Source organism: Argopecten irradians, chromosome 1, assembly GCF_041381155.1.
Source record: "Argopecten irradians isolate NY chromosome 1, Ai_NY, whole genome shotgun sequence".
In the NCBI taxonomy this organism is placed as follows: domain Eukaryota; kingdom Metazoa; phylum Mollusca; class Bivalvia; order Pectinida; family Pectinidae; genus Argopecten; species Argopecten irradians.
In genome coordinates this window covers 41,407,340-41,432,628 of record NC_091134.1, presented here as the reverse complement: position 1 = coordinate 41,432,628, position 25,289 = coordinate 41,407,340, and the positions used below count along the sequence as shown (strand labels likewise).

General features: G+C 35.1%; 3 protein-coding genes across 3 annotated transcripts; 1 reads left to right on the top strand and 2 right to left on the bottom strand.

Moving 5' to 3' along the window:
* Positions 1–57: 57 nt before the first annotated feature.
* On the bottom strand, positions 58–9,676 carry LOC138328175 (uncharacterized). The gene is made up of 6 exons (XM_069274849.1): positions 9,524–9,676; positions 3,178–3,546; positions 1,798–2,172; positions 1,553–1,660; positions 1,152–1,248; positions 58–501 (listed from the first exon to the last, which is right to left on the bottom strand). Exons 1-6 carry the CDS (start codon positions 9,582–9,584, stop codon positions 204–206), a joined length of 1,308 nt encoding a protein of 435 aa, XP_069130950.1. The 5' UTR covers positions 9,585–9,676; the 3' UTR covers positions 58–203.
* Positions 9,677–10,999: 1,323 nt separating this feature from the next.
* On the bottom strand, positions 11,000–20,090 carry LOC138328158 (acetyl-CoA acetyltransferase, cytosolic-like). Its single transcript, XM_069274824.1, has 9 exons — positions 19,906–20,090; positions 17,738–17,872; positions 16,773–16,954; positions 16,452–16,569; positions 15,856–15,999; positions 15,416–15,538; positions 14,707–14,861; positions 14,131–14,241; positions 11,000–13,769 (listed from the first exon to the last, which is right to left on the bottom strand). Exons 1-9 carry the CDS (start codon positions 19,952–19,954, stop codon positions 13,599–13,601), a joined length of 1,188 nt encoding a protein of 395 aa, XP_069130925.1. The 5' UTR covers positions 19,955–20,090; the 3' UTR covers positions 11,000–13,598.
* Positions 20,073–23,524, top strand: LOC138328167 (uncharacterized). The gene is made up of 5 exons (XM_069274837.1): positions 20,073–20,106; positions 20,915–21,026; positions 21,828–21,895; positions 22,482–22,598; positions 23,439–23,524. Exons 1-5 carry the CDS (start codon positions 20,104–20,106, stop codon positions 23,457–23,459), a joined length of 321 nt encoding a protein of 106 aa, XP_069130938.1. The 5' UTR covers positions 20,073–20,103; the 3' UTR covers positions 23,460–23,524.
* The last annotated feature ends 1,765 nt before the right edge of the window (positions 23,525–25,289 follow it).

Here is a 25,289-nt window from a genome sequence, read left to right as displayed (position 1 = left end):
GCAATATGAATATATAACAGACAATGGCTTGATGAATAATTATAAAGGACACTTGCATTCATAATTCCCATGTATTTGGACAGTCATTATTTCTATACCAGTATCACTCTGGTTTCAAAATTATTTCTCCAACACTGGTATAAACCTTGGCATCAATATTACATTACTTAGATCCTTTCCCCATTGATGACAGGGTGTCATGATCAATGTTTATCCTCCGCCTGTTTGGGTCCCTTGCTAGGAATAGTGACATCGTGGTATACAGGATCATTCATACTCATTTCCAAACCCTTCAGAGGATTTTTGTTCAACTTTTTTCTCCTTGGCTGGTCTATGTTGCTTTCGACGCTTTCTTCTCTTTGTTCTTTCCTCAGGTTTTGTTGCTGATGTTTTTGCTTAGACTGATCATTTTGTCGTACATGTCGAGTCTGCACGTCTGAATTTTGTTGGCTGATTTTCCTCCGATAGGCAGCAAGTGCCTTCTCCTCTGCCTCGGCAGATCTAAATAAGATAATTTTTAGACAGACATATAATCTCATTTCATGTAGTATGTTTGAAGTATGATTTCCACTTTGATTTTAACATAGGTACAAAGTTTGTGTAATTTGTCTATTCAAATTGGAAGTCTATAAAAAGTCAACCAGGTACTGGTATTTGAAATAATATACATTTATATAACATTGTGCAAATCCTTCTGCTTTATCATGAATACCCTGAATGAAGTTTTCAATATTGTTTAATTTTCTGTTAGAAGTATAAACAATTCGTAAACTAATACCATATACAAGTTTAAAGTGAATAGTCGGGCAAAGAAAACTAGCCTAAATGTGTTCATTGGTCTTCCAAAAGTCCTCGCATATCAAAACGACGGTCAAGTTCTGCTTACGTTGCCCAGTTCTGACCATTGAAATAATGGAGAAGTTCTAAAAATAAATTTGCCTAACAATGTCAACATGGACATAGCCAGCTGGGAGGACAAGTTAGGATTCCTCTAATATAAATTAATTAAGATTTTATTTTTCTATTTAAAAAAAAATTATACTGGATACATTCACACCATTTTTACCGACTTCACCCTTACTTTGCCGAACTATTTACTTAATTATGTGTTAAATATGTGTTTAATATATATAGGTGTAGGATGATGTTACCTGTTTCTGTACCACCTACAGACGACGATGATAATAACTAGGACAACCACAGCAACCCCACAGGTTACACCGATAATTATTGGGAGACTATCGGATTCTGAAAAATAAAAAAGAAACTTTTATTGAAAATATTTGATGCTGATCATTCAACTAAAAAGAGTTCTTGATACACTCAATTTTACATATACGAATCACGACGTAATAATGCAAAAACATCGTCAGATTTTGGTTTTCGTCCACGGATAAGTCGCACTGGTATATAGGCCGCACTCCCGATTTTCAAGGGAAAAAGTCGCGACTTATACTCCAGAAAATACGGTAAGAAGTTGACCACCCACATCACATTACTTAATCAATACTTTAGATTTTAGGGTTTAAAAACAGTATCAGTTATTAGTTACCCTTATCCTTTCCTGTTGATGTGTTTGTTGTCCCACCTCCAGGTTTTCCAGCAGCAGGTGCCTCCGCTCCATTACATAGAATCGTGATGGTTGCAGCAGCCGTATTACCTGAATTAGAGCATCAACAGGCATAAAATATTACCAAATATAAGACTTGGAAAAAACACTTTTGACACAGGATTAAGCCGTCAAAAGGATTAAGCTGTCATTTTGTGTGACATTAAAATGTTAAACACTTCACTTACTTTGAACCCCAAACCAAACCATTTGTGGACGGGTCCCATTGTCACGTAGAAATGTGAACGTCATACTTGACTCGTTTGTGATAAAGATTGGTTGATATTCTCCAAGCACTGTGTCGATCTCACTGAACAACTGCTTAGTCTGTTTGCCATCCGTGAATGTTAACGTGTGATTCCCAGTACATGTCGTGTTTTCATATCCAGTGTAACATTCCAGACGTATGTCCAGTGCAGAGACGTTCAGTCCTGGCTGACTACTGGTGACCGTACATGTGCAGTTCTTGAGGGCATGGTCACCTCCTATAATGGGGTACATTGTGGACACGTACCCACTGGATACTAGGGAATCAGTCGTCGCCATAGAAATAATCTTCTTGTCTATTTTCAAAGAAAGAAAAGGAAACATAAAATGTATCATTGTACTCGGTGTTCTCCCTTTAGGATATTTCCAGCTGGTCCTAAGAACTGGCTGACCCTAAAAGTTGCTGGTCCTGACTGAAAGTTACAATTCATCCTTGTAGTTTATATACTAGCAAAGTAATAGTTTTACTAACAAAAATATCCACATATCTGGTTTAATAGTATCGCACGCTCTCAGCAAAGTTGAATAAAAACCAGAATATTACAAAAAAATGGTACAGTTTGATCTTTAACCTTTCTACAATACTACTGTTTTTTGGGTTTTTTTTTAGCTTTAGTACTCTGTCAGAACTGGACCAACAAGTTGTCGGTCAAAGGACTAAAAATTGTCTGTCCTACTATAAAGGGCAGACGAGCAGGTGATAATTTTGTACGCTGATTGTACCTATTCCTTACTTTTAATCTTTGAACTAGCACCACAACGAATCTCAACTGAAAACAAAACATACTCTATGCTAACTGTTCTTTTGGTTTGTGGTAAAGTGTAATAATTTGGTTTGTTTGTGTTACACTTCCACCCATAATCCTCCAGTAGGGTCTTGCTGGATTGTATCATTGTATGACTAAGTGAACAAAGAAATGATGGGCTAGTGATGATATCTGAAACCATATAGCAAATGTAACTCTCTTTAAAAGGCCAGTTTGTAATTTTGTCGCCTAAAACCTTTTTTAGCAGTATAGATTTTGCTTGTGACAATGAGTGAGAGACATAGCTTGGTATTCTTTTGGCATTACTGTGCTCTACTTGTTCTGGCAGATGGCAGTCATCCACAGTCAACTGTTGGATCCACTGGACCAATAGAAGCTTGATAAGCCAAAAGACTGTTTGGTATCTTAAAAACATATCTTAGAGATGCTAACAAGAAGTGCGCAAAAGTTCAATGGTTTTCGTGAAAATTGATTTGACTGTAAATATAGTGAAAACAAATCCTTAGCGAATAAAAGCTCTACAATATTGCTTACCTGGAATACATTGGTAGATTATGGATATGAAGTTGGAGAATGTTCTGCCAGCTGTACAATTGTCGCTGACCTCAATCCGCCTCCAGTCCACTGTCGGTTGGTATAGTGGAATCGTGTAGCCAGAAAACGAAGCATAGTATTTATGTATGGTATCATAGTCTGTAATGTTGATTAAACAATCTCCTGTTTTAAAGGAACAACAGGATTCATCCTGTGTCGCTGTTTCGACTTTATCTGGCAAACAAAATGATGATGGAGTTTTCACTCCGTAATTCATGTCAAGGATAGCCATCTTCTCACCATCACTACACTTAGGGAAGATTCTCTCCGAGTAACAGCCATGAATTTCATGGTGGTCAGCATTCTGGCCTGTGAGGAAAACATAACACAAAAACAATAAACCTTGATAGAAAAGTGGAAATGGAAATACAAATATTATCTAGCAATGATAAGTATAAGATATGTGATTATCTTGATTCTTTTTAGTCGGAGCCTTAATGTCCTTATCCGGAACCAATCCAGATACATTGTTCAAGATGGTGTCTGAAACTAACGGATTCTGATTTGTTGGTGTCTTTATTTGCAACTAATTGAGGAAAGTTTTGTCTTAATAATATTTTAATGAGGCCAAAAAAATAATATGTCTGTTTAGGGTTACATTGGCAAAAAAATAGGGTGGGTCGGTCGGGAGGATTTTTTTTTAGTGTCTTGTACTTTAAAATGATGCCAGCCATCATTTTAGAGTGAAAGACACTAAAAAAACACCTGGAGTCTGAGATCGAAATCCCGACTTTAATAAAACAAAATCGTAGAAAAGTAGGGAAAAAATTAGGGTCGGTTGGGTTACCTTAAACAGGCATATTTTTTTGGCCTGATATAGATGTACTACGAGGATGATGGTATCTAAATACTAATACAAATTCATGATGCCGTTATACTCAACTAAAAAATGTAGATACTGTCTTAATCCTCAAATGAAAGATACATACCGGTAGATGATGTTTAATCCTGAACTAATAGATGCATATGGTGTCTTAATATAGAACTACTTTATGTAGATGGTGTCTTAATACAAAAATACAAATATAATTTATGTAGATGATCTCTTAATCCAAAACTACTGTATGTAGATGGTGTCTTAATATAGAACTACTTTATGTAGATGCCGTCTTATTACAGAACTACTTTATGTAGATGGTGTCTTAATGCAGAACTAATTATGTAGACGTGTCTTAATACAGAACTACTTTATGTAGATGGTGTCTTTATACAAAACTAATATATGTCGATGGTGTCTTTAAATACAGAAATAATTTAAGTAGATGGTGTCTTAATACAGAACCACTTTATGTAGATGGTGTCTTAATTCAGAACTAATGTATATAGATGTGTCTTAATACATAACCACTTTATGTAGATGGTGTCTTAATCCAGAACTAATTTATGTAGATAGTGTCTTTATCCAGAACTAATATATGTAGATGGTGCCTTAATACAGAACTCATATATATGTAGATGGTGTCTTAATCCAGAACTACTTTATGTAGACGGTGTCTTAATCCAGAATATATATATATATATGTAGATGGTGTCTTAATACCGAACTAATATATGTAGATGGTCTCTTAATCCCGAACTAATTTATTAGATGGTGTCTTAATCCAGAACTTATGTATGTAGATGGTGTCTTAATCCTAAACTAAGATTTACATGCTGTCTTATTCCAGATTTAATAGATGTATACAATGCCTTAATCCTGGGCTAAGATGGTATTTTTATTAATCAATACAACTAAAAGAGGTAGATCTCAGATGGTATCTTAATCTTTAAGATTTAGATGTTGTCTTAATCCAGATTTAATTGACGTAAACATCGCTATAATCCTGAGCTATACACCTATAAGAGGTAAATCTTAGATTGTGTCTTAATCTAGAAATCAGAGGCAGAGATATCTTTATATAGTGTCTTTATTTGGAACTTAAACTAAGAGGTGTCTAAATCATGAACTAATATATAAAACTGTCTTAATCCTGAACTTATAGATATAACTGGTATCTTAATCCTAAAGTATAAGAGGTATGTATCTTAGTTCTGAACTATAATAGATGTTGCCGTCGTCCTAATCCCTTTCTCGATTCTCCAGAGGTTCCGATCACTCACGATCTGTAGAGATTGTAAGTGATCGGAACCCCTGGAGTATCGAGGATGTCCTAATCCTAACAAGAAGACGCGTCTTTTTCCTGAACTAGAAATATCTTATTTGAACTACAAGAGGGGGGTGCTGTCTTTTTCCATCCTTAATTACCAGATGTGTAAATAGTGTCTTTATGCTAGGGTGAAAAGAGCTAAATGGTGTCTGAATAAAGTTTTAATGTAGAACTAAAGAGGTTCGTGTAGATAATAAATGTCTTCATTTCCAATAAAGGTAGATGATTTAGTGGTTATTATATGACTTATCAGCCAGAGATCTTGACCGCAATATCAGCCCGAGGGGCCAAGGGCTGGTTCAGGGTGCGATATCGAAATTGTCTTTATCACACACTTTGAAAAAAAAATAAGTAACAAGTTTTACAATTTAAAAATTCATTATAACGTATTGAGCAGTATTTACTTCAATGAAATTAACATTCATGATAGTTCACTGGTCATAACGTATACTCTAGGCCAATTTAATGTTGAAATAGTGGGAAGTGTTTCATTACATATTTATGCTTTACAAATTTATAATCACCGGTTAATGAACGATTTTGAATATGGATTTTAACAAGAGGCCCAAGGGCCTTAACATATAGGAAATTAATTAGATATAGTGTCATTGTAGCCATCTTCGATTTGGATTGACCCAAAAATAACAACACTTTGTCGCGAACATGTCGGGATCATTTCATGCAAGTTTCAGCAAATCGCATCAGTAGAACTTGAGAAGTTCAAAATGTGTTTTCAAGATGGCGGCTGCAGCGGCCATCTTGGATTTCGGATCGACCTAAAAAATAACACTTTGTCGGGACCATGTCAGGATTATTTCATGCAAGTTTCAGCCAAATCGCACCGGTAGAACTTGAGAAGAAGTTCAAAATGTGTTTTCAAGATAGCGGCTGTGGCGGCCATCTTGGATTTCGGATCGTGGCGGCCATCTTGGATTTCGGATCGACCCGAAAAATAACAACACTTTGTCGGGACCATGTCAGGATCATTTCATGCAAGTTTCAGCCAAATCGCACCGGTAGAACTTGAGAAGAAGTTCAAAATGTGTTTTCAAGATGGCGGCTGTGGCAGCCATCTTGGATTTCGGATCGACCCAAAAATAGCAACACTTTGTCGGGACCATGTCAGGATCATTTCATGCAAGTTTCAGCCAAATCGCACCGGTAGAACTTGAGAAGAAGTTCAAAATGTGTTTTCAAGATAGCGGCTGTGGCGGCCATCTTGCATTTCGGATCGACCCGAAAAATAACAACACTTTGTCGGGACCATGTCAGGATCATTTCATGCAAGTTTCAGCCAAATCGCACCGGTAGAACTTGAGAAGAAGTTCAAAATGTGTTTTCAAGATGGCGGCTGTGACGGCCATCTTGGATTTCGGATCGTAGGATCATTTCATGCAAGTTTCAGCCAAATCGCACCGGTAGAACTTGAGAAGAAGTTCAAAATGTGTTTTCAAGATGGCGGCTGTGACGGCCATCTTGGATTTCGGATCGACCCAAAAAATAACAACACTTTGTCGGGACCATGTCAGGATCATTTCATGCAAGTTTCAGCCAAATCGCACCGGTAGAACTTAAGAAGAAGTTCAAAATGTGTTTTAAGATGGCGGCTGTGGCGGCCATCTTGGATTTCGGATCGACCGAAAAATAACAACACTTTGTCGGGACCATGTCAGGATCATTTCATGTAAGTTTCAGCTAAATGGCACTGGTAGAACTTGAGAAGAAGTTGAAAATGTGAAAAGTTAACGCACGGCGGACGGCGCACGGCGGACGGCGGACGGCGGACGGCGGACGACGACGGACGAAACATGATGACTATAGGTCATCCTGACCCTTCGGGTCAGATGACCTAATAAAATATTAATGGTGATGGTTCGTTTTTGACAATATGGAAATAACTCGTTTCGACCTGATTCTACTTAAGACAAAATTTCCAGTTAAATCATCATTAAACAGACTATTTTTTATTTCTGATATCTTTCACAATACGTTTATCTTAACTATTTTGAAACTGGAAATTTCATCCGCCGTTCAACTTATCTTCCGCACCGAAAACCGAATCGAAGCGACAACGCTAAAATCCGGATGGAAAAAAACCCAGGACGTTCATTATCAAAGACAAAAGAGTGATAATGGTTCATATTGAATACATCCAGAACTGCCCTGAATAGATCGCGCCTTGATTCATATCTATAGAGTTGATAGTCTATTCCTTACTTGAGAGCGGTGGCTTATTACTTTTGTCAGAGAATATAAGATGCTTATGAGCAACGATTATGTCTGTACAAGGTGATAATATCAATGATAATAGATAAATATATACATAGTTGATGTTACCTGTTGACAAAGAAATAGTCTACCTATTTTATTATCAGAAGGTGGTGTGAAGTAAGGTAATAGATTACCTTTCCTTACTCACCGGGAAGCCAAAACAATTGCCTAGGAGTAATTGATTACGAGATCCTTGTGGTAACATGTTGTAACAAGTTTGTCTGGTGTCAGGGAGCCAAAAAACGATATAAATGTTTTACTCCAGGACGGAAAATACATGCTAAGGTATCTCGGCAACACTATTATTTTTAAGAAACAAGGGCTGTTTTCAGGAAGAAAATTGGTGAAAAGGATATAATTTTCAAATTCTGAGGAAAAAGGAGCTGAGTTTACTTAAAACAATTGTAATTTATCTCTAGAGTTCATGTGACTCAACTGTTTGGGATCTAGAATGTCATACCCTGCCCAACACCATCCATCTATCAGAAATGTTTCGCCCGTCGTTCACAACTACGTCATCTCAACTATTGTGGATTACTTATTTTAAATCTAGGCCCAGATTCATACGAAACAAACTTAAGTAATTAGTGTTTTTTTTAGTTTGGGCAAAATTAGTATTTAAGATCAATTTTAAGATATTCAAAAATTCTCAACGGTCACTTTTCGTTTGTTTGGTTGTGTAGGTTGAAACTATATTGTATATATCTTCCAATAAAAGTTTCTATTGTCTACCGCCATTTTAATTCATATTCCTGGTAAACATTTGATTTATCAGGTTTCACATTCTTATTAAACAATCGGGGTCATATAAGGACGCCTTCCTCTGAGTGCATTGTTTTGGGAGGCTGTGGTTTAGCCATTCTGTGTCTTTTTGTAATCTTTTTGACTTAAAATGTTATATATCATCCGCTAAACCTGCTTATATTATTAGTTATTTGTTTGCTTCCTTAGACTATATGAAAAGGGATTTTAAAATGTTGCTTTAGCTGTGTTTATCAAGCTGTAATGCTGTAAAAAACGCTCCATATACATAACGAACTCGGTTTTGGACGAATTGTCATGTATATCTACTTAATAGCAAACTCCTGACTGCAGCACTATATAATATTGGTAATATACCAAGTAAAACAATTTTATTCGTAACGGACTCTTTTTTTAATCCGCGTGTTCTTATTTCTAAGCAATTCACACATATAACAAAACTAAGATAACGGTTTATTTCCATTCTTTCTATCTGTACAGCGAATTACTTGTATAACGAAATGAATCTCCAGGTCCGTTAGAATCACAGGGATTTGAGAATTAGTTTAAAATGGTCTATGGTCACTCTGGTGGGTCCATAATTATATAATCTGTAACTAACTCTCGGATCCCTGTGGTTGAAGTCCGTTATGAACTCGGAGTTTAGTTGGTTAGCGTTAACGTCGATAATCATCTAAGTCAATATCAATAACGATAGCAAAACGGGAACATAACTAGTAACAGTATATTGTTATCTGTTTTCATTTTATCTTATTTATCACATGGAAGGCAACATATTCATTTTCGTCTATAGAGCAATTTCAAATTTGAAACACCTTATTTTGTTTCATGAAATTTGCCTCTGTCCAGTTGGCATTCATATTGGCTATGAATGCCAACTGAAAGACGTCCAATGCTTAAATGAATGTTTTTCCACAGCGGTATTAATGTGATCATGTATGATACACGTACAAAATGTACTTTCAATTCTATCTTGAAATGATACTGGTCGGTTGTCATGCGAACTAATCTGGTCAAGTTGTGCACGATGCATATTGTGAAAAAAATCAAATCAACAAAAAAACTACGATATCATTAAATACAGAACAAAACTAAAGATTACTTGCCTGTGGATGTGGCCAGCGTGAAATACAGCAGGATAAATAATGCAGCCTTGCACCAAGCCATTGTTACTATACAACACGCTATCTACGTGTGTTACCTATATCTATATATCACAACGGGTGGTTTCTCTACTGCACCGGAGATATCAACTGAATACCTATAATGATACAGGCGAGTTTTGATAAAGTCCGCTCGTTACTGCATGTAATTCAAAATAAGAAAATATATTTACCGAAGACGTTTAGATTGGATAATAGTTGTGACTTAATGTATGGTTAAATCATACCCATTCTTTCACGAAATGAAAATTTGTTTTTGAAATGTAATATATGCTTATTTTAACTGGGAAATTTACGCTAAGTAAAGTATATTTGCATTTTTTAAGTTCGTTACAAACGAAGGTTTTAGTCTTCCACGCTAGAAACATATACTAGTAAATGTATCTGCCCACGCGTATAATAAATCTTTTACATAATTATGTACTAGTATTTCATAAAAGCATTGTTGTACAACTGGAAACTGTGTATTTATAGGTCAATGGCCCCTACATTTATGATTTATCATGTCAATGGCCTCTACATTTATGATTTATCATTGAAATTTGCAAAATAAACACTCGCGAAAACAATCTCATTTGCAGTAAATTGCGGCTTTTAATTTTCAAAATGGAAATGTAAAACGGGATCGATAATTATGTAGTGGATGTGTGTGTGGGGGGGGTGTCTTTTGGACGAATCTTTTTTGCCACAAAGGATTGCGTCTCGTCGCCGTGATTGGTATAAAATTGAGCGCCGAACGTTTTAAGAATTCATGAACTTTGAGTTATCGATTTAGGAAGAAAACAGAGAGTTATAAAATCTGTAATCGATCAATGTGTTTTTTTTTTTTTTTTTTTTTTTTTTTAGCGCCGAGTTAGGCAGTGCGATTGGAGTTTATTGATGGCAGTTCTCTAAAGCAATAGATTTCTTATCGGGATTAATTATAGCGAAAATAGTTTCGTTGTTATGTAAATGAGACCAATACATGTATTCTTACGTAAAACGTTCGTGGTGATACATTAACGCGGAACTTACATGCAGTTGGGCACATTTGAGACGTCCGGATTTAATTTACTTTGCATATAGAAATTGTATGAATCGTAAAGTAAAATGACTATGACATTGGTTGAAGGTAAAATCATCCATTCATATAACCTTCATCCCAAAGATCTAGGTGTATTGTTTGTTGAGGAGTGTTGAGAAGTTAACCCTTGTTGTGATATAGTTGAACCAAACATTATATCTATTGTTAGAATTCAATCTAGCAATCTACAGGTATGAAAATGGTGAGCCTCTTGGTTCTTCAGAAGACGTTAGTTTTTACAGATAAGGTAAATGAATTGTTGGAAACTAAGGTTGATAAGTAAGTGATAGAACATTAAGATTATGTCGAGTTTACTACTTTCATTTTAGTAATAACACAGCAAATCTTACAAAGGGAAGATTGCTTACTTTAATGTAGAGCAACTATTCACTTTTGGACAAGAGAGTTTAACAAAGACATAAACTTATTTACGCAGGACAGGCGAATTAAAACATAAATTTCTTTACGTTGGACAAAAAAGTTAAACAAAGACATAAACTTCTTTACTTTGGACAAGTGAATTAAACAATGACATAAACTTCTTTACTTATGACAGGTGAGTTTAACAGAGACAAAAACTCCCTTATTTTGGAAAGGTGAATTAAACACAGAAATAGCTTCTTAACGTTGGTCAGGTAAATTAAACATAGACAAAGCTGCTTTACTTTGGACAGGTGAATTAAATATAGACATAAACGTCTTGACTTTGGACCGGTGAGTTAGTCATGGATATACCGGTAAACTTCTTTACGTTAGACAAGAGGGTTAAACATAGATATGACTTTCTTTACTCTGAATAGGTGAGTTCATCATTAACATAAACTTTTTTTCACTTTGGACAGGTAGGTTAAACATAAACTTCTTTATCCTGGACAGGTATAAGTTAAACAAAAAAAATCTTTACTTTGGACAGGTGATTAAAAACATAAACTTCTTTACTTTGGACAGGTGAGTTAAAACATAAACTTCTTTACTTTGGACAGAAGAGTTAGACATAGCTTCATTACTTTTAAACATGGAAATTAGCTCACTACCTTAACACAGGTGAGTTTAACATAGGGAAAAATCATTTAGCTTCGAACAGATGAGTATAGAATATAATAATAATGAACACAGACAATTACATTTGTTCAACCTTTCATTTACTTTCCACACTTCTTTTGTTATTCATAAATACCAAAAGTGAATGAGTATAAAAATAAATTTGTTTGACAAATTAACATATTACCAACATACCATGATGAAAAATGCTCAGTTCAAATAACAGTTCATGCCACATGTATCGTCTGTACTGTTTACTAAATAAGGTACCCCATTCCCAAATTGAGAGTGGATAAGTATGTTTGTCATTTTATAGCCTTTATGTACGGTATTTAGTATACAATTTTTTATCAGTACAGAGTAAACTACAGTATATAAAGAAAATCATTATTGCTTTAGTTTTTTTTACCTATTTATTTTGTTCAATATTCTTTTAACAGATTGGGCTAACCATGACAGCCAGGGCATGCTGCCAGATTTTGGAGTTAAGGAAAGGTGGCGAAAAACCACCAACCAGCAATCAGATCCAGCGTCCTAGCAACTGCCCTGACTTGGGTTTCCAACTCATGACCCAAAGGTAAAGGGCTTGTGGTAGACTGTTGGGGCATCTTAACCAAATATAAATTTCTGATTGTAAAATGAATTTTATGAAATATATGATTTAATACTGTTGCACTTTGGCTAGATACATACTATTAGTAAATCCTCAATGTGGATCAATCTGCAACCATGTTCTACTTGAAACTTCACATAAATCTAGTAGACAATAACTACCAAACACGTTTGATAATTTATAATACAAAGCTCCCAGCTAACAAGTAAAATTGACTTTATAGAACTAAAATGGATTAGCTAGGAAAACCTCTGAAGAAATTTTCATTTCACAAACAAAGAAACAAATTGTATGCATTTGTCCCAGGATGTAGATAATCCTACATAAAGCTCTGGACTTTGCTTCTGAAATAATACAGATTTAAAATTCTATTTAAACAACATTAGGCTATGAGCAACTTTCTTAACTTATAAACAATTTAAAGATGCTCCATCGCCTACAGTATAAACGATACTCAACATTTGAAAAATAATCAGTATTTAATCGTGCATATATCTGACTAATTAACACAAAAAATAACAAAAAATAATTCATTTTGCTTTTGGTGCATGCGCAATCAGTACTTCATTTCATAAAGGACATAATGGCACAATTTTTTTTTCGAGACGCAATTAATTATTTTTGATATTTTTTCTTGAGGTAAAATTAGAAGTTCAAACTTTTCAATGGTGGTAATGGTGTACCCGGTAGAAGCTCAAACTTTTCAATGATGGTAATGGTGTAAAGTAAGTAACTTTTGTAACTGAAGAAAAATACTAATTCGTCTGCACCGTTTTTGATAGAGGAGAAATACAATTTGTCAGCGGTGGAGCTTCTTTAAAAAGTAGGTATCATGTTTCGTCATGGTTTTGAATGAAATGGAATGTTAAATGACTCCATCAATATTGAATGATTTGATAGATGGGCCGGCTAGATCATATAGGTCTGCGGCCCAAGGTTGCCGACTGATTACACAATTTAGTTACATATATACATCCACACTAGCCACACATAAAATATCACAGATAGAAAAACAACATCAGATATGGTATACAGTGCATCAGGATTACTTTGTTATAACAAAATAATTGTGAACTATATCAATAACAATAAGAAATGAAATAAGTTAACAAGCACTGCTCAACTGATAGAAAGTGAAAATGAGTCGTATGTGAAAGGGAGACAACCCATAATATCATACAACTGCATTATTCAAACTATAATTATAAAGTGTTACTAGTTTAATAATAACCGATTCTGATTGCCCATGTTGTAACAGATATGTACACCAGTCCTTAAATAGAATACTTTATGTCCCATTCCTACATCCTCTCCACACATACAGCTATTCCCATACCCCCGCCCACACAGAGGGCTGCCACACCCTTTTTACCCCCTGTCCGGTGGAGGGCATGGAGAAGGGTGACAAGTATCCGAGATCCGGAAGCTCCAATGGGATGACCTAGCGCTATAGCTCCTCCGTTGATATTTACCTGAAACAAATATATGGAGTTAATTGTAACTATAGATAAATGCACTTGTTGCCATATTGATCCCTTTTAGACTAATGGTCAATGCATTTATCATTCCAGTGATTCCTTTTCTTCAGTGAGAAAATACATTAAATAATCATAATTACAGAAGTCAGTTGTCATGGCAATCCTCTGTTTTGTTGTAAGTAAAGATTTTGATCAATATATAAATCTGTGATTCAGATGATCCTTTTTCTCTTTAGTTAATCCATTTTACAGAACCTAACAATCCAAAGCATAAGGAATCAACATTTGACAATATCTCACCATCTACTACCCTTGGAGAAATACACGAGACAGTAATATGAATAGATGTACCTACTTTACTAGGGTCACAGCCCAAATCCTTCACCACAGCAGCTGACTGTGCAGCAAATGCTTCATTTAATTCAAATAAGTCCACATCACCAATGCTCCATCCAGCTTTCTCCAGCTAAAATAGAAAATAGTACATTCTTAATAAGTACTAGATTATTATGCTGTTAAATTGCATAGGTCAAGTGATTCTAATAACATATCAAAAGAACTTAACCTCTAGGTGGCTATATGAGTAGCAGCAACTCAAGGTACCAAATGCAGGTCACTATTTTAGTATTTTATCTGAATACTTTCTCAACCATCACAATTTGGTGAAAAATGTATACATCATGTAGCCCTGACTTTTAACAGGGCTTAATAAAAATTAAATAAATCCAGATCTAAACGGTTGGTATCGTGTAGCTCTTAAGAAAGGTGAAATGCAGACTTCATTAACTACAAGCTACACAGAATTTATTTACTTGGTTTACTGGCTAGATACCTCTGTTTGTTGCTGTTGGGGGTCACATTGTGTTAAATATCTGGTAATAACCTCCAAACTTGATATCTTTATGTACACTTAAAGGTCAATGTCACTTACCGCCTTCCTTGTAGCTGGTATAGGTCCTGTCCCCATGACAGAAGGATCTACCCCGGCCTGGGCCCAGGAAACTACTCGGGCCATGGGTGTAAGGCCTCGCCTCTCTGACTCGGTCCCTTCCATCAACACAACACAGGCAGCGCCATCGTTTAATCCTGTGTAAACAGCAGGTAATAGTAAAATTTCACAGAGCAGAATAGTATACAGTTGTTTCATGCCTTTCCAGTCAACAGTCAAAACTCTTTCCCGAGGTGTTGGAACCAACCCGATGAACTGTTTCCCGAGGCCGAGGATAAACTGATCATTGAGCCTCCGGTGAGAAAGACTTTCGCCAAAAGAATATCGGCATTTGGGTCGATCCAGCGCGCCAGTGTTGATGACGTCAACAATAAACGCGTGCAAACGTTCCGCCCCGGTCAACAGGCAAACTACTGACCAGTCAATAGGCGAAATTACTTCATTTACATTTATAAAGAGAGTCGGGTAACAACAGAATATGTCTTTATTGGTAAGTTTGGGAGAGAAAATTAAACTAAAAGTACGTATTATGGTAAATTATGGATCCTATTGGTTGACATACTTCCTTGAATCTTACCTGGTTGTTCAACTTATACGAGATATCATAGTATATTACAGGCTTGAGCAAATTAATTGATGAGGTTTGTGAAACAGAAATACAATTATCTGTAGTAATAAATGAATGCCTTACCAGAAGCATTACCAGCTGTGACCGTGCCAGTACCGTCTGTTACAAAGGCTGCTCGTAACTTCTCAAGACCCTCCAGTGTGCATCCTGATCTAGGGAACTCATCTTTCCCAACCTGGGTAGAACCTGCATGAAGAAAATGAAATTCATTTAGTGCAACTTCTACAGATCATATTTGTTGGCCCAAAAGGCAGGTTGCAAAAGTCTATCTGTGGAACCAAAGCCATATTAAAAACACATGGTCAAGCGGTAATGGTCTAATCCAATATCTTCTCACATGGAATCACATCAAATTGGTGAGAAGTGAGTGTCACTGTTATGATTTACAATGTACCACTATAACATGTCGGAACATCTTCACCATTTCACCACCATCATTCTCATAATTCAAGTAAACAAAATAGAATTTATAATAACTTGTATCAAGTTAAGTAAATTCTCACCTGCTCTAGTTTTGATTGTAACAGGAACAATTTCATTACTAAAGTGGCCAGCTTTCTGGGCGGCTTCACATTTTTGTTGAGAGTTCAGAGCAAATTTGTCTTGGTCTTCTCGGGATATTTTCCATTGTTTAGCCACATTCTCGGCTGTAAAATATTACAAACAAGTACATAATAAAATAATTTCCAAACAATCACATTTATGAACATGTATATTATAAATATGAAGCAATTGATAAGAAAACTGTAGAAGTTCAAAATAAACGGCAGTTAACTATTCTTTGTATTGATATTTCAAAGTACTGTCAGTTTTTGGACTTCATTGTATGGAATAGAAATACAGTACACTGTATTGAATCATTGAAATATGCTTATTTCATCTCTAAATTAATGTAAAGCCATAGGCCAAGTGACTTGAAACCATCAATCTCCCAGACCTGTGAAAAGAATGGTACCCATATTTAAGAATTACAAATTTTGAAATAAGATACAAGTCTAATATTTTTACACAACATCTCACAGACAGTTTTACTTAAATAAATGCCGATGTATCATGCTATAAATATTATCTTAGAACATCAAATTAAAGATAATGTTACCTGTGATGCCCATGTGATATTTGTTGAAGGCGTCAACCAGTCCATCAGACAGCATAGTATCGGTCATAGAAACATCCCCAAACTTTGTCCCCGACCGCATATGTACACAATGAGGTGCCTGAAATATAAATCTTTATTTTAATAACTGTTAAACATCATTTGTATTTTCATTTTATGTCTATGAACCTTTATGCTAAAAAAAATTGTATTTCAAAGATAGTTCAAGCCAAACTTTTACAGTAAAACAATTAAGAACATACCTACATGATGTATAATATATATAACAATGAAATCAAATTAAATTATATTAAATGTTCACACCTTGCTCATGCTCTCCTGGCCTCCTGCCACCACCACCTGGGCGTCGCCGGACTTTATCGCCTGCAATCCCATCACTGTGGCACGCAGTCCTGACCCACACAACATGTTCACTCCACAGGCAGGCACTGACACAGGAATTCCTGCATTAACACTCGCTTGGCGTGCTGGATTCTGTCCTTGTCCTGTTAGGTGTAAAACGATTGAATGCTTAATCAAATATTGCATTACATTAATGTGAACATATAACCAGATATTTACATCAATCTGATACAGATCCTTATTCTTAGTCTGATCTATAGAGGATCAAACAACATCCTATTAGGGATCACATTCTGGTGACATTTTTGAATGGCAAATAAAATTGCCACTTCCCAAACTTTTGAAGTAAATGTTTTGGGACTTAATAGTTTGTAAGAGCTGTCAGAATCATTTTCATGTATGATCTCGTCCAAAGAGCACAATAAAGACTACAGTATATTTTGGCTGGGATGAAAGGTCATTTATAGCAGATGAAGATTGGTGGAGAAAATGAATTTGAACGCAAGTATAAGAATTTGAAGTATAATGTAACCAGAATGTAACCCCTGATGGGAATTTGTCAGAACCTCTATGGAAGGAATAAGAATAAAGGTGTGTATTTTAATGAGATTATATTTACCGTATGATCATAAACTTATAAACCTGATACTTTAATAGTATCAAATACCAAAATGTACATTAAAAGCATATTAGAGCAAGTGGTTTTTTTATTTTGTAATTTGTCTCAATTCTATACATCTACTGCATAATGATTTTTAATTCTAAAAAAAATAGTTAGTCCATACTACATACACAATAACAAGGAACCTTCAACGTGTAGTGATACATTTGTATTGATATTACATGTAATATGAAAAATAATATTTTTAAAAATATATATATAATAAATAGTACAAGTATAAAGAAAGATCTAGGACACTACTCACCAGCTGACAGGGCTTGTCCCAAAATAACTTCTGAAACATCTTCTCCTTTTAAATTAGCGCGTTGGAGAGCTTCTTTAATGCAAATTGATCCTAGGTCATGTGCAGGAAGAGTTGAAAGACCGCCATTGAAAGAACCTGAAATGAAAGTTTAAAGTGATCCACGAGGTAAAAATAACTGTCTTAGGATGTCAGAGTTAACATTACGATTCTCCACTTTTGAGTATCAACCAGTAAATATCAAATTTATTACTGAACTCAAGGATGGCAAGGTTTATGAGTAGCTTCTTGTTATAAGATTGAAGCTCTTTCGAAGCTCTGTTCTGGTAACATGTACACGAGATTGATGACATGCATGAAGGGCTATTTCTTTTTGTATTTCCAGTTTAACCTGTTTTGGTTTATGCATTGCAACGGCACTGCTCATTGGCAGGATCCAGTAATAAAACTTTTTTTTTTTAAAATAATAATAACAATTCTTTTGAAAATTAATCGCTATGAAATGCAGTCAAAATGTGTGTATACAAGGAATCATGATTGGCATCACATTCATGTTAACAAATGGCACAAAATCATAGGATTTGCATATGCGGCACCCCAGGACTTGGCACTGCATGGACAAACAAAATCAACGTCCAAATCCAAATCTTTGGGTTCTTTTTAAATGAAAAGTTAAATAGGGAATAATCAAATCAAAGCTTGTAATTGTTGTTTTGTCCAGGGACTGTCTGGTATGTCAGATCAGCTTGTGTACATAGAAATTTGTTCGTTTGAAAGTATGTCAGGGATCAATCTAGGTTTTGGTGGAAACTACCCTTTTTTCAAAATAGGGGAAAATTTTGGCAAAATATAGGGGAATTTGAATCTTCTTATTTATGTCCATAATTATATTCATTTTGACGAAAAAGTACTGTAAAACAACTAATTTTATTTTTAGATTTAATAAAGTAAAATTTTAAGCTTAATTAATAATGAAAAATTTGAGTTTATCATAAAATATGCAGTAGCTATATGATAAGTATGAAGAAATTTCCAAGCAAAAGTATAAAAAAATTAATGAAAAGTAAGTCACAGGGGAAATTGTGTTACAAAACCGGTCATTTTTTTAGCTTCAAATGGGGAAGTTTTAAATCTTTAGGGGAATTTTAGGCCTGAGGGGAATTCATTCCTTGAGGGGAAATTTACCCATAAACGGTAATAAATCAGAGCTAGATTGATCCCTGTATGTCCTTTTGCTTTTGAATTATGTCTTCTTCTTGAAATAGAAAAGAAAATAAACAAGTAGAGCTTTACAATTCCCATGCCGTGCATGATTCATGTTATACACACTGAAGTGAACATAATTTATAAATGGTAATCACAAGAATGAGATTGAAACCACATAGCTGTTGTATAGGAGTGAACAAATGTACAACCCAGCATCTACCCCATGATATAAACTAAGATTTTTCCCCTATTCCGAAAAATCCATTCATAAACCTATATATATATACGCTACATGATTTCAAATATTTTATCGGGGATTCCCTGATACAACTCGTTTGAGACATCTGTGTACCATTGCAGATGTAGTTGAAAATATGGTAACCATCCAAAATATGCCAAAATTAAGCAAATTTTAAAATGTCATTACTTTGAGTGATTTTTATCTTAAATAAAGATTCACAATAAATATATTGAGTTTGTTCTAGATTGTGCTCTACAGTTTTTAGCAGAAAAAAGAAGAAGATTATTTTCAAATTCGCCAGCATATAATTTATGCATGTTCGAATTGCTTACCAAATGACAACTAGAACTCTACTGTACTCTAGTAATACAAAACTGACAGATCTAGACCCCCTTCTGCTTTAAAAGTCCCTGTGCAAACCAAACAGAAATGAATATGCTGTGTGTATACAATTAACTCTTTTTCTCGGAAATACAAATAACCTTTTTTGTGAAAATGGTATTTCTTTCAGTTAGTTTTCCTTTATTTAGTATAGTGTCTATATACACACTACGATACATCTCATTCCAATGTCATGTTACAAGCCCCTGTGACTTCAACACCATGGACGCATTACTTGTTGGCTATATGAACTCTGTCAATGAGAAACAAACTTGGGTAAGGCTGAAAGAGCTAATTTAACCAGCTTAAATACGCATGAATGCACATAGGGGCATAAATGTACCTATTGGCGTCCTAACTGCAGAAACAATCACAACATCCACATGTGTCATTCTGCTTTCGATTTCGGTACGTCCTGTTTAGTCAAAGTCAGTGAAGTGTTTGAATATCGTAAGCGTGATATAAGACTTACAAACATCCACACTGCCAAGATTTCGTTGACCTGCGCAAGTTCACTTCCTTTTTCCATCAAGTTTGCAAAATGGTGAGAAATACTTCAGGATGCCACCGCTTTAAATCCACAACCATCCATTGTTATTCTTCATCGATTTGTTGGTCGATATGCTCAAATTAAAGAAAATTATTTCTCCTATATCACGAAATATTTAGTTTTTGTAAATGTAAATAATTACTGCATTATTTTGATTTATTCGAAACGTGATTCCCTTGTAAACATGTACTCGATTTTAGTACTATACCAAAATTATTCTAATAATTTAGCTGAGTAAATAATATTCTTTGACCAAAGTTTTAATACCGCTGCTATAAATGGTATGTTCATAGAATGGAATGGGAAATGAACCCGGATTAAAGTCAACATGAACTGACCTAATTCATGTTATTCACCATTATAACCCCAACCCCCCCATCACATTCAATTTAAATCAACATCCGTTGTTCACTTTGTTCGAATATCTTATTGAAATGTATGTGCACGATGTAGCAAGTATTTAAAACGTGTGATTGTAGATTTATTCAGCCCTAAATTGGAGTTTAAAAGAAATTAACTTCTGTTGTAAAGTCTAGAAATGGGCCCTGAAACTTGTAAATGCAGTCAACAGTATTTACAAGCTTAATGAAAAAATAGGTACAGTTAAGAAGATATCGGTTACTCACTTTATGCATGTAATTCAAACTGAATTCTTAAAGTTTATGTTAATAGTTATCTGCTGCATCCTCTTCGACTTTTAATACATGATCAATTCATGGCCAATCACAAAAACAACGTTTTACTATAACTACTTGAGAAATGATATACAACCCCATTTATTGATAATTCTTTTTCATTTCAGGTGAATATTCCGAAATCACGGAAGACCTTTTGCAAGGGTAAAAAGTGCAAGAAGCACACCCTTCACAAAGTTACACAGTACAAGACAGGAAGGGCTTCTCTTTATGCCCAAGGTAAATGAAAAGCTTATTGACTAATCAGCATTGATATTATTATCTTGTCATCATATGCATCTGCAATGTATTTACAAAATTTCAAAGATAATTTACAAACAAATCCAATACATGTATATATACTAGGCTAGGGTATTGCACTCAAATAGAAAGTTTGAAGAACTGAAAATGTAACAATTCAATGTAATTTTGATGGGCTCTTTGACATTCTTGACCTAATGGCCCTTTAGACTCTTTTATACATAAGTTTAGATTAATTAATACTTTTAATTCCTAAAATGCCAGGAATTAAGGTATCCATGTTTTTGTATTAAAAATATTTTGGTTACTCTGAAATGTGTATAGATTTAAGGTATTTGAATTGGTCAACCAAGACAGCAATTCATGATCTCCATATTTGTTTAAGAAAAATAAAAATATAAATAACTGAAGACAAAAATTTGCCTATTCTAATATCTAAGCATAAGTGTTTATAGGGAACATACAATTACAAGTACATATTTTTTTCTTGACTATCGTTACCTTCCTGCACAAATGGACAGTTCTGTAGACCACGTCTTCGGTGGAAGCACCGAAGCTGAAGACTGGTCAGTGTCAGTAAGGGTCGTGCAAAGGAAGGAGATAAAACAGCATTTCATGGAGTATGGGCTCAGTCGAACCTCTTTCTTAATGTTCATTGACTTAGCCTTTTTGTGGATGCTACAAAATTAATGTGATACATATGCGTCTGCATAGTCCTTGAGATGTTGGCCTTAAAAAGAATTTGAAAACCTAATACTGTTATGTTTATTCTGTTTACAGGAAAGAGAAGATACGACAGAAAACAAAGTGGATATGGAGGTCAAACGAAGCCTATTTTCCGAAAAAAGGTATATACACCTGTTTATTTTTTTTTACCAACAGTTCAAAATTGACTAAGGTCACATACTTCAGTCAAATGTTCACATAGTTCACAGTTACACTTTCTTGCACACTAAAATTAAGTTGACCCTTACCTAGTCAGACTACTTAATTTGTTTGTGGAACTCCATATTTCAGAAAACATGATGGCTCAGGCGAGGTTCTAATCTCTTCACTTTGAAACTGTAATCTTTGCAAGTTATTTAAATTTGCATGCCCTAGGTATTACCTCAAAAACAGTGATTGTGGTAAAGAATACATTAACTTTATAACAGGGATCATTTTGGAAGATGCTCTTTGGTTATTTTCCCCCACTTAAAATAGAAAAGAAATAAAGACCCCTATAGTATAGGTAAGGAAATTCCTTTGTTTTTTACACTTGCTGGTCCTTAAGAATTATCAAGATTTTGCATTGTTTTGAAAGTAACCCATGCATGATCCCTGCTATTTTAGATGGACAGTCTGTTAAAAAAATTTACAAACTAATATTAAGGATTAAATTTCGTGTTTGAAAAATATTCAAATGTGCACTGGTTTTGATATTTTTAAATTTAGGCAAAGACCACAAAGAAAATCACACTGAGAATGGAATGTACAACATGCAAGTACAGGAAACAGCTGTCACTAAAAAGATGTAAGCACTTTGAGTTGGGAGGTGACAAGAAGAGGAAGGTAAGAATAAGAAAACATAACATACTTCAAACCAAATTACCTTCATGGTGATGTGCCAAATTAAAAACATGGCATTGTATTCTTAAGAAGTAATCAGACTTAATGCCATGGAATGCTGAAAAGACATAAGTTTTACCTAAATCCTTCCTGCACAAATGGACAATTCTGTAGACCACGTCTTCGGTGGAAGCACCGAAGCTGAAGACTGGTCAGTGTCAGTAAGGGTCGTGCAAAGGAAGGAGATAAAACAGCATTTCATGGAGTATGGGCTCAGTCGAACCTCTTTCTTAATGTTCAGTGACTTAGCCTTTTTGTGGATGCTACATTATTTGCACATTTAACAGCTTGTGTGTGTTCTGCGAAAATAGGCAAGATAAAGTTACTTATTAAATATCATGTTGTCAATAGCTTTCCATGTATCACTTTACCAGCACAGGATTCATGTTGAGTTGTTTCAGTAAAACTGTACAAAATCCAGATCGAGTAGAATGTGCATTTAAAAATGAACAAAAAATAGGTTTAGTAGAATTCTGATCAGGGCAAGTGAAATATTGTTGTTACTAGCCCTTGGGCTAGTAGAAAATTTTCTGGTATGCCTTAAATGGCTTGGCTAGCCACTTTTTAGCTGGACGTTGTTGGAAACAGTAAATTATTCCCCTTCATTTATCATTCTGTCGGGGGTTTTCTGACACGTTAAATATTGTTTACACTTATCATAGAAATGATAGCCAACAATATTGTGGGAAACTTGGGGATATATATAGATTTCATATATTGCAATATGATTTGGATTATTTTAGCAACTATGTCTGATTCTTCCTTACTTTTGTATCTTTGCAGGGCCAGATGATCATGTTCTAGAGGAGCAGTTCATGGATCCAGTGCTGTTTCTTGTAAATAAATTATTGGGCAGAACACCAAAATAAGCTTTGTTCATTTAATTACCTATCCTGTCAGAAAGTAGGGCACAATCGTCAGTTTACCTTGCTTAAAGTCGAGTACATCAGATGAATCAAGGAAAGACTATCAAAACTTTCATGACTTCTCTCAAAGGTGAATTTTGATGGAATTTCCTCAGTTCATGGTGAACATGTACTCTATTTTATCCAACAGGCGCCCATGTTGCTTTTAAAAAATGAGAAAACTGAGGGAGAGCCATAAGGCTTGAATTTGTCTGAATTTAGACTTTCTATCAAAATCATTCCTCGAATAACCAAAAATGCCAAAGGAATAAAATAAAGAGATGCAAGTTTTTTTCCAGTCTCCATTTACTGGTACCATGATAAAGACATTTCATATCTGGAAACGTTTGACTGAGTGGCGCATATTGGGTTGAATATGGTAATATAGCCCATGAAAATGTTTCATCTTTTAATCAATGGAAATATAATTTGAGATGACCATAATATAGCTGTGTGAAGAAGGCGAAATTTATTTGGAGTTACTAAAGTCTAATTATACTGCATTTGGATTGATAATTCTAACATCCTATTAACAGCCAGGGTTATTTAAAGATGTGCCAAGGTTTATGGGTGGAGAAAAGCCAGAGTACATGAAAGAAAACCATTGACCAGCAGACAGTATCTGGTAATTGCTCTACATAGGATTCAAACTCATGACCCAGAGTTGAAGGAATTGTGGTAATATGTTGGGACATCTTGACCACTCCGCCACTGCAACTCCTCATTTTTTATCCCCCGCGAAACGCGTTTGCGGGGGATATTGATTTGGGCTCTGTCCGTCCGTCCGTCCGAGTATCGTTTCCGGGCTATAACTCCTAAACCGTTCAACTTGGCTACACGAAACTTTCTGTACATGTTAGGCTAGTGCTCTAGTTGTGCCTTTTGCTAATGGGAACCTTTCATTTTCAATACTTTTTCTGTTACCATGGAAACTTATTTAAAAATACCATATTATTAAAGTTTCCTTTCTATTTCAGGCTATAACTCGAAAACCGTTCAACTTGGCTACACGAAACTTTCTGTACATGTTAGGCTAGTGCTCTAGTTGTGCCTTTTTCTAATGGGAACCTTCCATTTTCAATACTTTTTCTGTTACCCATGGAAACTTATTCAAAAATACCATATTATTAAAGTTTCCTTTCTATTCCGGGCTATAACTCGAAAACCGTTCAATTTGGCTACACGAAACTTTCTGTACATGTTAGGCTAGTGCTCTAGTTGTGCCTTTTTCTAATGGGAACCTTCCATTTTCAATACTTTTTCTGTTACCATGGAAATTTATTAAAAAATACCATATTATTAAAGTTTCCTTTCTATTCCGGGCTATAATCGAAAACCATTCAACTTGGCTACACGAAACTTTCTGTACATGTTAGGCTAGTGCTCTAGTTGTGCCTTTTGCTAATGGGAACCTTTCATTTTCGATACTTTTTCTGTTACTATGGAAACTTATTTAAAAATACCATATTATTAAAGTTTCCTTTCTATTTCATCCGAGTATCGTTTCCGGGCTATAACTCCTAAACCGTTCAACTTGGCTACACGAAACTTTCTGTACATGTTAGGCTAGTGCTCTAGTTGTGCCTTTTGCTAATGGGAATCTTTCATTTTCAATACTTTTTCTGTTACCATGGAAACTTATTTAAAAATACCATATTATTAAAGTTTCCTTTCTATTTCAGGCTATAACTCAAAAACCGTTCAACTTGGCTACACGAAACTTTCTGTA

Excerpts from the sequence above, each read along its gene's own strand:
- LOC138328167 (XM_069274837.1), top strand. Across the intron at positions 21,027-21,827 it reads GGCTTCTCTTTATGCCCAAG|GAAAGAGAAGATACGACAGA; the intron begins GTAAATGAAAAG and ends TTCTGTTTACAG. Across the intron at positions 22,599-23,438 it reads GAGGTGACAAGAAGAGGAAG|GGCCAGATGATCATGTTCTA; the intron begins GTAAGAATAAGA and ends GTATCTTTGCAG.
- LOC138328158 (XM_069274824.1), bottom strand. The coding sequence starts at position 19,954 with ATGACACATGTGGATGTTGTGATTGTTTCTGCAGTTAGGACGCCAATA. Across the intron at positions 17,873-19,905 it reads TGCAGTTAGGACGCCAATAG|GTTCTTTCAATGGCGGTCTT; the intron begins GTACATTTATGC and ends CTTTCATTTCAG. Across the intron at positions 16,570-16,772 it reads GCCAGGAGAGCATGAGCAAG|GCACCTCATTGTGTACATAT; the intron begins GTGTGAACATTT and ends TTTATATTTCAG.
- LOC138328175 (XM_069274849.1), bottom strand. The coding sequence starts at position 9,584 with ATGGCTTGGTGCAAGGCTGCATTATTTATCCTGCTGTATTTCACGCTG. Across the intron at positions 3,547-9,523 it reads CACGCTGGCCACATCCACAG|GCCAGAATGCTGACCACCAT; the intron begins GCAAGTAATCTT and ends TTTTCCTCACAG. Across the intron at positions 2,173-3,177 it reads AATCTACCAATGTATTCCAG|ACAAGAAGATTATTTCTATG; the intron begins GTAAGCAATATT and ends CTTTGAAAATAG.